Here is a 16,127-nt window from a genome sequence, read left to right as displayed (position 1 = left end):
AAACTGAAATAGAAGACCTGAGCCAAGCAGGAGGATTCTGCTGAGGGAAACCCAACTAGGGGAATACCGACATCATACCTACAAAGAAAGATGCTCCTTAAGACTGCTTTCAGTTAATAGTTTATCCACCAAGCCCAGGATTTCAAAAAATCTTCTATAGGACACAATATGTAAAGAAAAATTGGGTATTAATCATCTGAAAAAAGAATCTGTTTCACATGAAAGACTAATTCCTCTGTTGAATTCTACCTACCTGATTTTGCTAAAAGACCTCTTTGGATAAGAGATTTTTTTATTATATCTGTATTAATATTCTCTCCAGAAACAGGTATTGCAACCTTTCCATTACTTTCTCACCATTTGTCTTGCATCCTTCTAGAATATATTTTTTAAAAAATTAATGTTATGTATTTATGTTGGAAAATGCCATATAGATGAGGTTGCATCAACATTCTTGTGTTTATGTAAGGCCTCCCACAGACATTTGGACTCATTGGACTTTCAGAAACAGCACAAAATGAAGAATATAAACAACCACCATTCTCTTTTAGCTTTTAGGACCTTTATGTATTTTGGGCAGTATCAGCCTGCTTCTTGTATGCTACTGTATATGTTTGGTACCTTTTTGAAGCTGCAGTCTTCACAACTACTGGAGTAACCTAAAATAATCTGAAAGATATAGATATTGAATACAGACATCAGATTTTGTTGTGTTTTAATGCTTGAATCCGAAGCCCACGCTTTTGACTATGCTCATGCTTACGTTTTCTAGAGCAAATCTCTTCACTGCATCAGCCATTCACTGCAGCTAAAGTACAGATTGTCTACAAAGCAATAGTGACTCAGTAACACTGGTTTAGTCTACCCCCTTGTGCCTGGTGTGATCTCAAATATCACATCGAAGTAGTACAAATTAACTCCCATCAATCCATTTGTGCTGATTAATTCTGCTGCTGCTCATGGTCTTCTGCTAGGCTGGAACTAACAGACCTGCTACGGCAGCTTTAACTAGAATCACAGAATCACAGGATGGCTGGGGTTGGAAGGGACCTCTAGAGCTCATCTAGAGCACTCTCCTGCTAAAGCAGGTTCTCCCAGAGCAGGTCGCACAGAATCGTGTCCAGGCAGGTTTTGAATATCTTCAGAGCAGGACGCTCCACAGCCTCTCTAGGCAGCAAACAACAGGGTATTTAATATTACCAAAGTATCAGTTAAAGTGCAGAAATATTAGAGGTCAGCTAAAAAGAAGACACACAGGGGTGGGGGAATACACATAACTGTAAGACTGCAGTGCCTTCAGGGTCCCCCCATAGTGTGAAGACACACCTGGAAAAAACAACCAACCCTCACAATTACTAGATGTTGCAAGTGACTTGGTAAATGAATTTGGGTTAAATTCCCTTTTTGTGCTCTGTAAACTGAAAAAGCAGCCTGATAAAAATCTTGTAATTCCCATACTGAAGAAAAATATCTACTTATGTAATTTAGTCACAGATTATTAAGCCAAATGGACTGTATACTTTACCAACTTAGTTATTTGTGTAGGTTATGTGCCAGGCATCGTGAATCCAAGCTATCAGCTATCTTATTGCAGTGAAAAAAGCAAGGTTTTTAAAACAAAACAATACCTTAAGAAATTATAGTGAGGATTTAAACTCATACAAGATACTTAAAAGACAATAAAATAGTAAAATACATATTTATTACTGCTCTACCAGACAGACCTTTCCAACTCAAAAATTCAAGTCATTGCAAATAAATATGTATTTATCTTCAGTACTATGAACTATGATGGATTACTGTTGCACTTTAAAAATATGAAAAAACCTGAAAGAAGAAGAAGAAAACATCTCATCCTTGCTTGCTTCCTTCTGATTTTAATATTTTAGATACTCTTCCCAAATGAGATACTTTCTTCCTCTTTTTACCTTAGAAAGAGTGCTTTCTCCCCTGTGTTAGCCACGGAAGTTTACACAGATGAGGGTAACTGGCTCCTGCGGGGCTAGAAGGGAGCTTTCCTTAAAAGTTTTCACAAACATTTGAATTCAAAACCTGTTAGTAATAAAGAAATAAAACTGCTCTTTCACTTTTGTTTTTACCATTACTGAAAAAGGCAAATGAGAAGTCTAATCTGTTCAAAGCCTTGTTTAAAAACACACAGTGCTAAGTAGGCATATTCTTGAGTTTCAAATTAAAGTGCAACAGATACAAAATGTGAAATCTTTTAAAAGGTACCTTCATTCATTTCACAATATGCACATCTTTTTCCTTTAGAACTGGTATTTCACCCATCAATAGTTTCAGATCTAAAAAAGGCTCCTGAGTAGTACTGCACTTGTAAGAGTTCAATATTCTTTTTTAAACAAAAGTTTGATAAATGAATACTCTGACAAAAGTATGAAGCACTCCAATATTGAAAACAGGAGACGGAAACGTTCCTTCAAAGGTTTTGAATTGAAGGCCACATTCTATTCACTGTATATTGCGATCCAGTATCTCTCAAGAGTGAACAACTTTGAAGACCAATACGTACCAAGATTGAGCTCTGACTCTTTTGCATAAGAGATGCCTACATTTCTGCTCACTGTATTTCTAGGTAGTCTGAACTTAGCCACTCCTTCCCTGTGTTTTTATTAGTAGATAAGTTGAATAAATGCCACTTGAAAGCCTGTAATGAAAAGTTAAGTGCCGCTCCAATAAAAACATACAAACAAACATTTACATGTTTTACTGTTCTAACACAAAATGTTCTCTATAAAGAGTAGAAATCAAAATAGTGTCAAGTAACACGATTACCTAAGAATGCATTAAATTTCTCTTTCCACAAAATAATTAGGTTTCTTCATTAAAACCAGACAGTATTTCAGTTCTACCAAACAAGCCCTATGGATCTTTTCTTCCAGTTTCAACAGAAATTTATTTAGGACAAATAAAAGACTTCCGAGATATTTTGTTGCAACTGTAGCAACACATTTCAAGTAAGGAATTAATGTAAAGTTTTATTTCTGGTCACTTACATGACTAAAATACCAATTGAAAAATTGATTAATTCTTAAGCTTCACAAATTCCACTTTTTAAAAATCTTTATTTCCTCTACTTAAATCAATGTCTAAAAATTTTTCTCAAAAGGGTGTAATACATTTCCACTGAAAATAGTTTTAGTTCTTTTTCCAAACTTTTTTCTAAGAATTGAAGGAAGGTGCATTATTGTTTTGCTTCAGAAGCCAGTCCCTACTATCAGAAAGGACCTGGCATGGCCATACACACACGTGCTCAGGTGCAGTATCATACACATCAGTAAATAATATACAAAAAAAAAAATCCATAGTGTATAATACTGTGACAGTTTTTTCAGTATATTCACAGACAGTAATCTCCGATTACCTGTAACTAAACTGGCCATAAATCCTGAAGGACCTTGTCTATAAAATTGAGTAACCCATCAATATACTCTATCTCTTCTAAAAATACCCATATTTTACACTAATATACACGGCATCTGCTTGCAAACACAGACGTAGCCATAAATAAAACTTTATTCTTTCATTTCATTTACAAGCTACCAAGTACTATGTATTTACACAGCACTGGACACTTAAAGTAGTTGCAGTCACAAAATGATCCAGACAGCTGTTGATAAAGTAAAGGATCTTAAGATAAAAGCAAAGTAATACTGTAACAGATAAGTGGCAAAAAAAAGCAGTTTTGCCATAATGATCAGACTTGCATGTTGCATCAATTCTGGTTGAAACAACTGAGTGCCATGCGATTCTCAGCTTTAACTGTTTGCAGTCTGGCTAAAGTTTGTACAGTCATTTCTCCTTTGCAGTTATTAAAATAAAAAAGTTAAAAACTATAGCAGCAACAAGCAAACCCTGTGACAGGAAGGCAAGGTTTAAGAACTAAAAAAGTTTATACAATGTGCTTAGGAAGGTTGCAGAATTTATCTTCCATCGGCTGGAGTTCGACTGAGTGACAACATGATTCGGGCGTATCTTTCACACAGTTCATGTGTGGAGTAGGAGGGTAACTTTGGCGGATCATTGAAACCTTTAATCTCTGTAGAGCAATCTAGCAGTTTTGGCAGGAAATCTGTCAGCTTTTCTTGCAAGTTGGCTGCAAATAAAACAATAAAGCCGAGCATAAGCATGTATTTCTATTGGATGTGGAATTCTCCTTTTTCTGCCTGATTTTTATTTAATGGTGGGTGGGAGGAAGTGGACTTTCACTTGGAATAATCCACTTCCTTTGAGTCTGCCAGTGATAACTAGGACATACCATTCCTAGGAAGATGTTAATATAAATGCCCCTTAAGAAGGTCTTAAGAAAAACAAATGTTTTTCCATTCAAAAAGCATGTTTCCTTTAAGGCCTAATAACCCAGTGCAATATATGGGAAAAACTGGGATTACTTAAAAGTCAGGGTACCTCAAAATACATTACCAAGGCAGAGAAGATACAGGTTCAGTTCAAGATATGGAAAACATCACATTTATAAAAAAGGGCCTTTTACCTGAATGAATAAATGACTTACGTTCCATTTCTTGTCCAAGATAGGAACACCAACGGTTTCTCATATCTTCCACAGCAACAATATCTTTTTCTTCCATTTCATCCACCAGTAGTAATGGCAAACATGGGACAATAAGCTCATTCATAATGATCAGGCCGTTGTTTACTTCCTGATCATCTCCTGATTCAAACAGTGCTGCAGCATGTTCATTTAGTTTCTTCATAAGCCACCACAAAAAAGGAAAGCCTTTAAGTATACAGCATATCATGTTCTACCATGCATCAGTTTCTGTTTAAAGCACAGTCTTCCTACAAAGCTACCTGGTAATTTGTATTAACCACAGTCACACTTTATCATTTACAGCGAGGACCATATACTCTATTAAACCACTTGATCTTGTGCTGTTCCTCAAACCACTTCATTTGATACCTCCCAACTCAACCTGTGCAGCTGAAGGCCCAGATCCTGTCACCTGCTTTGGTTTTCTCACTTTTGCTAAAAGTGACATAATCAAGGAAAAACAACCTTGTTTCCTGCTGATGCCTTTCTCAGTATTCATCTCCCCATCAAATTGTGGCAACAGGGTGAGTCAGTGAGTCTGCTCACCAACACTGTCAATTGCTGTTCCTACCTAACCCAGACATGATGGCAGCGAGCATACCATTTACAGTCGTAAAGAACATGATTGATTATTCCCCCCAAAATGCCAATAATTTCTTTATTACTTCTACTATTTTTCCTTATAAAAATTTAAGTATTAACTTGTAAATGAAACAAAAATGCAACACTTTTCTACTAATTAATTTTGTTAAAGCTATGCAGCACGTTCAACTCTGAAACATACTTCACCCTTCACTTACTAGCAAACATTCTCGTCTGTAGTGAGATATCAGCTCTTCATCATGCCCTCTGTATGGGCCTTTCGATAAGAGTTCTTTGTTATTCTGGTAAGCATAGATAAGGTAGAGCAAGGCTTCCATGTAGCTGAAGAAATAAAAAACATTAGATGCAACATCTAGGTATCCTCTGTTTCAAGATAACTACTACACTTTTTAAAGGACAGGTAACTTCACTTGCTCATTTGTAAGTCCACCCCTCCCCAACAATCTCTTCATAATGTTTTTTCTACCACACAATTTCATCTTTTATGTCCATTTAAACAATTTATTTTATTATCAGGTTACATCGCTTGCACATGAAGTCTGATCCAGAGCTCTCTGAAAACAATGGATATCATTTCACTCAAAAAGTAGCTTTGGATTAGCCTTGAGTATACATGAAAATTCGTTTTTTCCTGCGTGCATTTATGTCATATTAGGTTTGATCTTCTGCTGCCATATATACCTTGATACCATTCTACACCTTAGAAAATAAAATTGAAAGCTGTCACCTTATTTCTAAAATGTAAATTGGGAATTTTTAGCCTCACTAACTGGAAGTACATTCAAACTGTTTAAGTCTGAAGAGATGGAAGAATCCACAACATTTCAAAACCAGAAGTGCTGCCTGACTGGTTTTAAACCACGACATGTCCTCAACATAAAAAGGACGTGGAGCTGTTGGAACAAGTCCAGAGGAGGGCCACGAGGATGATCAGGGGACTGGAGCACCTCCTGTATGAAGACAGGCTGAGGAAGTTGGGGCTGTTCAGCCTGGAGAAGAGAAGGCTGCGTGGAGACCTCATAGCAGCCTTCCAGTATCTGAAGGGGGCCTATAGGGATGCTGGAGAGGGACTCGTCATTAGAGACTGTAGTGACAGGACAAGGGGTAACGGGTTCAAACTTAAACAGGGGAAGTTTAGATTGGATACAAGGAGGAAATTCTTTCCTGTTAGGGTGGTGAGGCACTGGAATGGGTTGCCCAGGGAGGTTGTGAATGCTCCATCCCTGGCAGTGTTCAAGGCCAGGCTGGACGAAGCTGGTTTAGTGTGAGGTGCGCCTGCCCATGGCAGGGGGGTTGGAACTTGATGATCTTAAGGTCCTTTCCAACCCTAACTATTCTATGATTCTATGATTCTCTGACTTACAGAAACCTAGTTATGACAGTCACTGAAAGCAGTTCAGGCAGCTACCCTAAAAAAAAGTGGTTATAAATCTCATTCTTATTCAAACGTAAAAGAATCAAGGAAGATAAATTTCCTAAGGGAGTGGTTAGAGGAACAGAACACTGTGCACTCACTCCAGGTGAGAACAGGAGGTCAAGTTTAAACTACCAAAATCAAACCACCAGACTACTAAACATAGCTAAAAATTACGTGTAAGCACACGCAGAGTATACCTAAAAAATACGTGTCAGAACTGTCCAAAGTAAATAAACTCAAGACTTACAGTAATGCCTCCCAATGAGACAACGTAGAGAAAGGAGAAAGCTACTTAAAATAGCAATGGCTCCTTAAAGCTTTTACTTTTCAATATCCTTGTTTAGAAGAACAAAATGAACCCCAGCACCATAATTTCAGAGTCTACTGTGATACCGTTTCTTCCACCAATGAGATCTGCTTATAGTACCTTGCAGTCCTAAATATTAATCAATATATTGTAAGTACAATATATTTACTTTTAAAGTTACATTTTTATTATTTCAGTGTTAATAAGGGAATTAAATAGTTCATCAATTTAGTCTTGTTTTCAGAATAAGGATGGTACCACTGCCCTCTACAGTGTACAATGTAAGAACCTCAGTAAATATCTCCTTTGGGAACCTGTAGATGAAACTTGGGTTCATAATTGCAAAAGATGTCTTTAGGTCAGGTCAGTGGATACCCACATCCTCACCCATCATCTAAGCATGTTCCAGAAACTCATAACTCTAGTCTTATTGTCTTTGTATTAAATACCACTTGAAGCATTTATGAAACTGCATTTCTTGCCAGAGTCTGATAATTTTTTCTGATAACTTCATTTCTGACACATATCAGAGTCTTAAGACTGGTCATTATGGGCTTGTGTTGTAAGTTATAAAGATGTTTGGTAACAAATGCCTCACCGTAATTCTGCAAATTGATGTAAATAATGTAAAACTACACCAAAAATGCTGTTCAGCACAGAGAAGAAACCTGTGCTTCCCTCCCTCCCTTGGCATAATAAGGATATATTATGGTAAGAAATAGATTGCTGAAAACACTGCTATTCTACAGCTGAAGGTGCCATCCCGGAGTCCAAGTGCCAAGCAACTTGAAGGTCTTACTGTTCCTGCCTGCCTGCTCTGCGTATGCATGAAGTCCGGGGATAACAAGGAGGTTTCCTATATACCACACCCATGCCAGAGACATTTTCTACTGCTAAGGGATCAGGCAAGGGCAGTGTTTATTTTTAAAATAAGCCAGGTATCTTCTGACTTTGTACATAATATTCTGTTTAAGATTGACAAAATAGCCTATTGCAACTTAGATTATTAATGAATGTTCTAATAATGACATACTAGCAACGAGAAGACAAACCAAAACTATGGGTTCATTGTGTTAGCCACTACACAAAGACATAGCTTGTCACAAAGACAAGACAGTGTCTTTTGCAATTGATTTTCTCATTTTGTCTGGGGCCTTTATTTCTGGGAAGCACATAACACAAAAAAGAGAAATATGAAGCGATTTACTACACAACATATAGACAAAAATTTAAATTTTATTCTTGCTATAATTTCCCTATCTACTGTGTTACAACACGAGAAATCAGCTAAAAACTGACTATAGAATTGTTTTCACAATCAAATATCTGTATCATGCAATAGCTTGCAATTTTCACGCCACAGATGTCAGCCACTGGATATTCTGCAGCTCATCATTTCATTCCTTTGGCTGGGCATGGAAGAAAGAGGCGATTCTGTTTTAAAGACTCTTCTGCAGAATATTTTGAGGCTTTTATGCTATAATTACTATCCTCTTTGCATTTGTAGATCAGAGAATAAATTTTAGGTTTAGTACATTAAGTACATAAATGTCACCAATTTTATATAGCCATAACTCCTGTCTTGGTTCAAAAAGAGCAGGGAATAAATCACCATTGCCTCATGGAGCTAAGAAGAATCAGCTACAACTATGACAGTTATGGATGATAGTTTTCCTCATATGTGTTCTTTCTTCCTGACCTTTAAAACCCTTCATGGGTGGAATTTTGGCTCAGATAAATGCAGAAGGAAAAACTTGGCTTCTGTGGGAAGACCCAATAAAAAAAAAAACAAAAGGGGGGTCTGGTCTAACTTGTCTAATTGTGATTGCTGAGGAAAACAAATGAATGTACGTGCACATATGGTTCCAGAGAGGAAAGATTCTTATGGCTGAGGGATACCCAAAGCACTTAGGTATACCTAGAGCACTTAAGAGTAGGAGAGAAAGAGGAATATGGGTATATGTGGAGGGTGCTCTGAAAAGAGTCTATGACTTGGTAAGAGATTGGAAATGGAGATTAAGAATAGGAAGCTGTGAGAAATTTTGAGGAAGATGCAAGACTGAAGACATTAATGGACTGAATAAATACTTAACTAAAATGAAGAACATGTTAAACAATTCTTAATTTAAAAAATAGCTTTACTTATCAGTATTACATTTTGCCTTCAAATTGCTCTACTACATTTGAGCTCTACACTTACCTCTTTTTTTGGAAAAACTCCAATCCTACCATGAGAAACATGGTTGTTTCCCTGAAATTTCTATAGTCTTGATGCCATCTCTGCATATAAGAAAGGGTATACAGAACTTCATTCATAAACATGAAACACTTTTTTTTTTCTTTTACACACACACACACACACACACACACACACACTTTACTTAGCGCTGAATACTCACAGTAAGTGCTAAGGACCCCAGGAGGCCTGCGTGTGTAAAGCTTGCCTAAATCTGCCCTGCCTCAATTAAAAGAAAATACTTAAATTTCTAAACTGTTTCTAGATAATTTTTACAGAATCTATTACCATTTGAAAGGAACACAAAGCATCTTTGAAGAACCACAGTCAATTATAAGAGATCCCTTTCTTCTCAAAAACAGCTGAGGAGCTAAGAGCCTTTTTCTTCTTCCTTACATTACACTCAGTTATTTACTCAGAAAGTGTTAGAAAGCTTCTGTAAGTGGTTAGAAAGCATTCTAAGTGGTGCACAGGAATCTGCCTAGGACATAAGTATCCACTGTTAAGAGTCCTTAATGAACGAGATTATGCAGAGTTGAAAGTGACACTGTAAAATCAGCTACAAACTTAGTTTTAAATTAGAGATTAATTATTTTCAGCAACTATTAGTCACAAGTATTTGATGTCTGAGATTTGCTCTTCTTTTTCTGATTTTTTTTTTTTAATGGCAGAGGAATTAAAATTAAATACATAAACTGGTTATGTATGTTCTCGGCAAACAAAACAACCTGTTGTTCATAAGAAAATGGGAACGGCTGCAGAGACAGCTGGAGGAAAACCACAAATGTGATTGTGCTGTGACCCAGTGCTCAATATGCTTAAGGCTGGGCTTAGACCACCTTTACTCTTTCGTTGCTGTTTCTAACTAGAGAAAGCCAGTTGGCTCATATGGTGATAAATGACAAAAATACATGACATTTATTTAGGCTCAAGTCATTGGAATTAGATGTGGGGGAAAAAAAAAAAAAATCCAGCTTTAGACCAATTGATAAGAGCAGTCTTCCCACAAATAAATGGTCTTTCAATAACCAGTTTTAACTTCTCAGTGTAAGACAAGAAGAAATTCGTGAAGATAAAATTCAGCTTACTGATAACTATTTCATATTACAATTTAAAGCATAAAAAATACTGACCTCGTATTCCTCCATGTTTACTTCATCTGGTTTTATCATTTCAAGCTTGGCTTGCGCAACCTTCATTATGTTACGACACCTTACAAAAAGCAACAAGAAGTCATGGAGTATTACTGGAAATTCTCAAAGAACATTATCCATACACAGACAACAGCCTCAAAGAAGTATAAGCTACAGCCTTATGCAAACCAGTATGAAAACATTGTGAAAAATGTGCTCTCAGCAGGAGAGGGCATATTTCTGAAGTACATGGGATGGAGGCCTGTATTATCTAAGAATTACTTCTTGTTTTATTCTGCTAAATTGCAACATTGCCCAATTTTTAATTTAAAATTCAGAATGCTTTAAATTTCCAAGTATTTACTTTCAAAAGTAACATTAGAAGGTTATTCTAATAACACTACACAGAAATTATGTTCACTTCTTTTCTATTTATTTATTTATTGAAAAAAATAGATAGAATTTCAAGTGGAAAAGAGACACTCTCTTACTTTCAGGTAAGTTACCCATCTAGCTTGTAATGCTTTGCTGTCTACTACTGGCTTTCAGGGCAGCGAAGAAACACAAATTACAAAGCCTTGCACAGTGCTTTGAAAGACAGTACAGAAATCTTTGTGCAAAATTATGAACCACACTGAGTATTTCTCCTTATTTCATACCAACAAAAGCCCATTTTCTTCCTTACTCTTTTTCACAGAGATTTTTATAAAGATGCTATTATTTTTATTTTATTTTTTTACAAAATCTACTTGCAAGCCATAACTGGAAGAGAAAGCCAAACAAGCACACTAGCAAATACACACTAGCTGAATATGCAGGGGCCTCTCCACACATCAGAGAACATTCATGAGCACAGGAAATGAGACATACAAATCTTACTACCTTTCATCAAAGCTAAGATTATGATCTCCAAACTGTTCCAGTAATGTTCTCTCAATTATCTTCTTTGGTGCCTGGTTTTGGATGAAGTACACAATTGCATGACGCAAGCGATAATCACATTCAGGTGGTGGATCTTCCTGGGCTAATTTTAGCAAGCGTGTGTATTCCAATTTAATTGCCTAAATAATTTCAAAAAAATACATTATTCATTTTGGCTTTTAACTCTTAAGCATCGTAAACACTAATAGGATAATCCATATCCCATAGCCTGCTGCCTAAAAGAAAAATGTATTTTTTAGCACTTCCATAGATCAGACTTGCAACAAATCTGAACTACGTTAAAAAAAACCCAAGCAAAAAACCAATAAAACAAATGGTAAACCTGTTCCTGTCTCTCCCCAACTAAGCCTGCCAAAATCCCAGGCAGACCTTTACTTCAAAAACAGTCCCTGAGCAAAGGTTTAGCCAATCCCTAGAGATGCTTCTGTAATCTTTTACAGTCCAGAAACAGTGTAAGATTTCATACACTTTACAAATCTCATGAGGTTAAAAAAAAGTACCTCTAATACATGGTTAAAATGCAAATACGTGAATTAAAAATTCTACAGAAAGTTTGAGGAACATGTATGATTTTGGAAACACTAAGTGAGAAAGATCTTTCAAAAAATCAAACTGTAGGATCTCTAAAGAAAATAATACTTTATGACAAATGGTACTGGTCTTCTATAGGGCAGGACAGAGTCCTTACTGAATATTGACTTTTAGGTCAACAGAAGCATTTATTTTTCCAGCTTCACCAGCACATTAGATTTTAATGAACATCATCTGTTATAGCAATTAGATTTGATTCACTGAAACTATACAGCATTAAACAAGAACAACAAAAAAATAATTAGAAACATGACAACAAATATTAATATGTTCCATAATTTATCTCTCAAAACAGGGAGCTGATCGGATTGTTTGCAAACACTAAATGCCAACTTGAAACAAATAACTTAGCACAGTAGCTCACACATTAGCAAAGTTCAGTGCAACGTAAGTATAAACTAAAGCTCGCAAAATACCCTCTTGAATATTTCAAATTCCTTTATGTTGAAATACCTGGCAGTGGCAGGTAATTTCTTGACTTTTAACTGAGAAATTTAGGTTCCCATCACTAGTACACATTTTGTTTCAGGACAAAACACATGGGTAGGATATTATTCATACAGGCTTAAATACAGAGCACGGGGAGAACTTTAAAAACAAAGAGAATGTTCTGCATCAATATTTTTAACTATTACTCATTTGCATTACCATTTAAAAGGAAGTTTGTGAGAACCAATTATAAATATCAAAAGCCACAGACAAGGTTTCTATTATCTTACATCAGAAGATGTTCTACCATTAGAAAACCAACAAGGACAACTATGCAACTAAACCCTCTTCATGGGGTAGGCCAGAAACAAAAAGACAATTGCTATTAGGCATTTTTCAGATAATTACTTAGAAGCAGGAAAAAAAAAAGCAACATGAGCCCACTATTTTATATACATATGTAAACAAAAGATGTTTTAATACAGATTCAGAAATCCTATGTACAATTAAAAAAGTAACACTATTTCTTTACACAGCATATAAGAAAAAGGGATGATAGAAAAAATATCACATGCTTTCATTTCCTCACTGAGAATGTTACATAAAAATTTTAAGGCAAACATTCTGCCTATAAAGTTTAAAAAAGGATGATTGGAAGAGGTCACTGATGAAGAAGCATCTTAATGGGTTTGTATTAGTCATGTTTCAAGCCTTTCACTCTAAAGGGGGGATGAAACTTTAGCTGTAACAATGACCCACATCAAATGGGCTTTATCTAAGTTACACTAAAATAAAGACATCATAGAAAAGAACCCACAGTTTTCTGTAAAAACTCATTTTATAAAAATCAAATACATGAAAAGACCCAGAGTCTAACAGCATTAAAAAAAATACTGTAGAAGCTTCTACAATAGGTTTATGGAGTAACATGAGATTTCATCTGACACATTTCAAAATACAAATTTTGTTACAAAGTAGGACCACTTCATCTGCATACATTCCTCAAAAATAAAGCACGTTCCACCCCTTATGAGTTATTGAAAATATGAATCAGCAGAAAATGAGTGAGAAAACTTTTCTACTCTCCAACAATTTTGTGTCAGAACATTTTCCCACTGAAAGACAAAATTCTGTCCCCATGAAGCGAAAATGTTTAAGTATTTAAAGACCAAAGAACATATCGGAACAGGGCTCAGCTGACAACTCTAAAGCAGTAAAAAGAAACTTATTTTGAACTGCATTTCTGATTTAAAATTATTAAAACACCCTTCATATTTAATAAAATAATTGGCTGCAAACAAACTTTCTGGTAAAGAGTCTCATTTGATCAAATGAGCAGGGTTTTTTTCAACTTGACAGAAACAACATCACCACCACCAAAAAAGACATTTTCATCAAGTAATAAATTTGAGGGGGAAAACACTATCAAATTAAAGCAGAAGACTCACAACTGAATCCAAAACAAGACCTATTTCACTAAACAGAGCCTATGGCAGGTGTCTCTCCATTCCCTGAGGGCTGGCCCAGGGTTAGGTTTTGGTCCATTATAGGTGTCCATTAGAAGAACCCACACAAACAGACAAACCAACCAACCCACGAGATTTCGATTTCCTTACCAAGGCATTTGAAAATCTTGTGGTGGTGATTTTCACTTGGGTTTTGTTTGTTTGTTGCTTGGATTTTGGTTTGGTTTTGGTTTTGTTTTTTTCTTTTGGTTTTTACAATTTCTTCTAATGCAACCATATCATTAAGAAGAAACCAGATTACTACTTAACAACAAGCAAGAAACTTCTTCCCCTGCTCCAAATCACATGAGAGGATTTTACATCATGTCAAAGTAATTCCCTTTCTAATACCCTGAAAATTCAACAGATCATGAGCAAAAAATGCTCAGAAGTTTACATATTTAAGAAGATTAACACATTTCAAAATCTGGTATCATTGTGAAAAGCCGCAACCACAAAAAGCCTTATGTCTAATTCCTGGTAATAAAACACTGCATAAATAAATACTATTAACATACATGCAGTTACACAAAGGAAAGTAATTTTGATGCACTGAAAATCTTTTCAGGAATATAAAACAAGAACATCTCTGAAATAAATAACCAATGACTACACACCAATGTCCCTGGGTGAAAAAAAACCCTGATTTCTCAGTCAGTCTAGCAAAGCCATGGGTTTTGTTACTAACAGGGGAAAACAATGCACATTCTTACTGATTACATATCTAAATTTCATGCTACTATGATTAGAAAGCTAAAATGCAGAAAGGTATATAAGGTACTAATACCAAGGCAGTGTACTGCTGAATTGACAGGAAAATAGCCTGGTTTCCAATGGGAGAAGTATCTAAATGGAGGACTGATATCAGAGTATGTATAAATGTTGGAACTGCCCTAATATGCATTAAAGGGGGAAGGGAGAAGCTTATCTAACAACAAAAGTCAGTGGAGAAAAAGTTGAAAATGTTAGTTGTACCTTAAAAAACCCTGCTTCTGGCCCACACCTGTCATAAACATTCCTGGCTTTACCTATAGCCATGATAATACCTTGCATGTTCGGGGTCAGCATGACCTGCCAACAAGGGATTTAAGGTAAAAGTTTTGAATGATTAATATTTTAATGACCAAATTCAATATGCTTTTAGTCTCATGCAAGACAAAATGCAACTTAATGCATGCATACATTGAAATGGCACATTTCAATACAGATCTGGTGTACACATTCTGCAAGTCAGTCATGGCATGTGTATATATTTTTACTGTAAGGACATATGATTACAGGAAGCTTACAAAAACAAACAAACAAAAAAAACAACCCACAAGAAAACCCCAACAGAACTATGTCAAAAGCAATTTGAAAGTTACAGTCAAAACTTCCCAGGAAAGAAACATGCATCCTTCAGCATTAGTATCCACCAGAAAGTACATATTGATGAGTGCTACCGGTGACCAGTTTCAAGTCAAAAAAAAAAAAAAAAAAAAAAATCAACCAAACACACTTTTTGTACACTATTATATATATTATACTAAAAACATAAACTACACCACCTGTATTTTATGCATATTTGCATATTTCAATATCAAAATAAGAAACCCCATTGCTGAAAATACAATTGGTCCCTGAACCATTTGCAGACAAATTCTTATTCTTAACAAACACAAAGCCAAACATAAAACATACATCTCACAGCTATTCATACCAGTTATAGACAAGCAATTTGATACATCCAGTTTACCTCAGGAAGGCCTTTCTTCTTTGTTATCTGCGAGTAAAGAAAAACTCCCTCTCTCCTTGCCTAAGGTATAACTGGCACACCAACTAGCACAGCAACAAAAGACAAAAACCCCTAAACCTTCTGGAAGGGTTTCCCAAACAAGAACAACATCAAAAAACCCAAGAGAATACACTTACAAACAGAACATAGAAATACAGAAGAAAGTTACCATCCTCTAGAAAAAGTATGGGAACAACGGTGGGGAAAACAACACTGAGTTTTCGGTGTGAAGATGTCAATTAAATCATTTTATTCCTCACCCCATACTTCTAGTTACAACTGATCCCAATTACAGAGCAGAATGACCTGAAGTACCCATTTGCCTACGGAAGCAAAAGCTCCCCATAGTCCACCCAAGAACACATGCTTAGACACCCGAGAATGTGGGCTGCAACAACACTATCCCCAACCAAACCAGACATGGAGTAAACTGTGCCAAGGCAGGGCAGTTTGATGACCTGTTAAGGTTGGTTTCTCAGGATAACATGGGCAGATGATATCTGTTCCTCAAGTAGTAACAGGTACACACACCATCCTAGGTTTGATTTTAGGGGGAGGGCAAGAACTTTATGTTTTTGTTTCTTAAGCTTTGGAAGAGTCAGCTCCACTAGCCATAT

At 36.1% G+C, this 16,127-nt stretch overlaps 1 protein-coding gene across 4 annotated transcripts in view; it reads right to left on the bottom strand.

Moving 5' to 3' along the window:
• Positions 1–2,713: 2,713 nt before the first annotated feature.
• USP25 (ubiquitin specific peptidase 25) overlaps positions 2,714–16,127 on the bottom strand; it is a 90,310-nt gene continuing 76,896 nt past the window's right edge. For 3 of the 4 annotated variants that reach the window (XM_062622110.1, XM_062622111.1, XM_062622113.1), the window contains 7 exons: positions 14,712–14,807; positions 11,152–11,330; positions 10,270–10,348; positions 9,101–9,180; positions 5,374–5,497; positions 4,535–4,730; positions 2,714–4,117 (listed from right to left, as the gene is read on the bottom strand). In XM_062622110.1, coding sequence (XP_062478094.1) covers positions 3,945–4,117; positions 4,535–4,730; positions 5,374–5,497; positions 9,101–9,180; positions 10,270–10,348; positions 11,152–11,330; positions 14,712–14,807 — 927 coding nt within the window. In that variant the 3' untranslated portion in view covers positions 2,714–3,944. The remainder of the gene's footprint in view (positions 4,118–4,534; positions 4,731–5,373; positions 5,498–9,100; positions 9,181–10,269; positions 10,349–11,151; positions 11,331–14,711; positions 14,808–16,127) is intronic. The other variant, XM_062622112.1, reaches the window with a different exon arrangement.

This window comes from Pezoporus occidentalis, unplaced genomic scaffold (assembly GCF_034315485.1).
Source record: "Pezoporus occidentalis ecotype Australia unplaced genomic scaffold, CSIRO_AGI_Poc_V1 ctg24, whole genome shotgun sequence".
NCBI lineage: Eukaryota > Metazoa > Chordata > Aves > Psittaciformes > Psittacidae > Pezoporus > Pezoporus occidentalis.
Note: the sequence above shows the minus strand (reverse complement) of the source record. Positions and strands in the feature narration are given on the sequence as shown.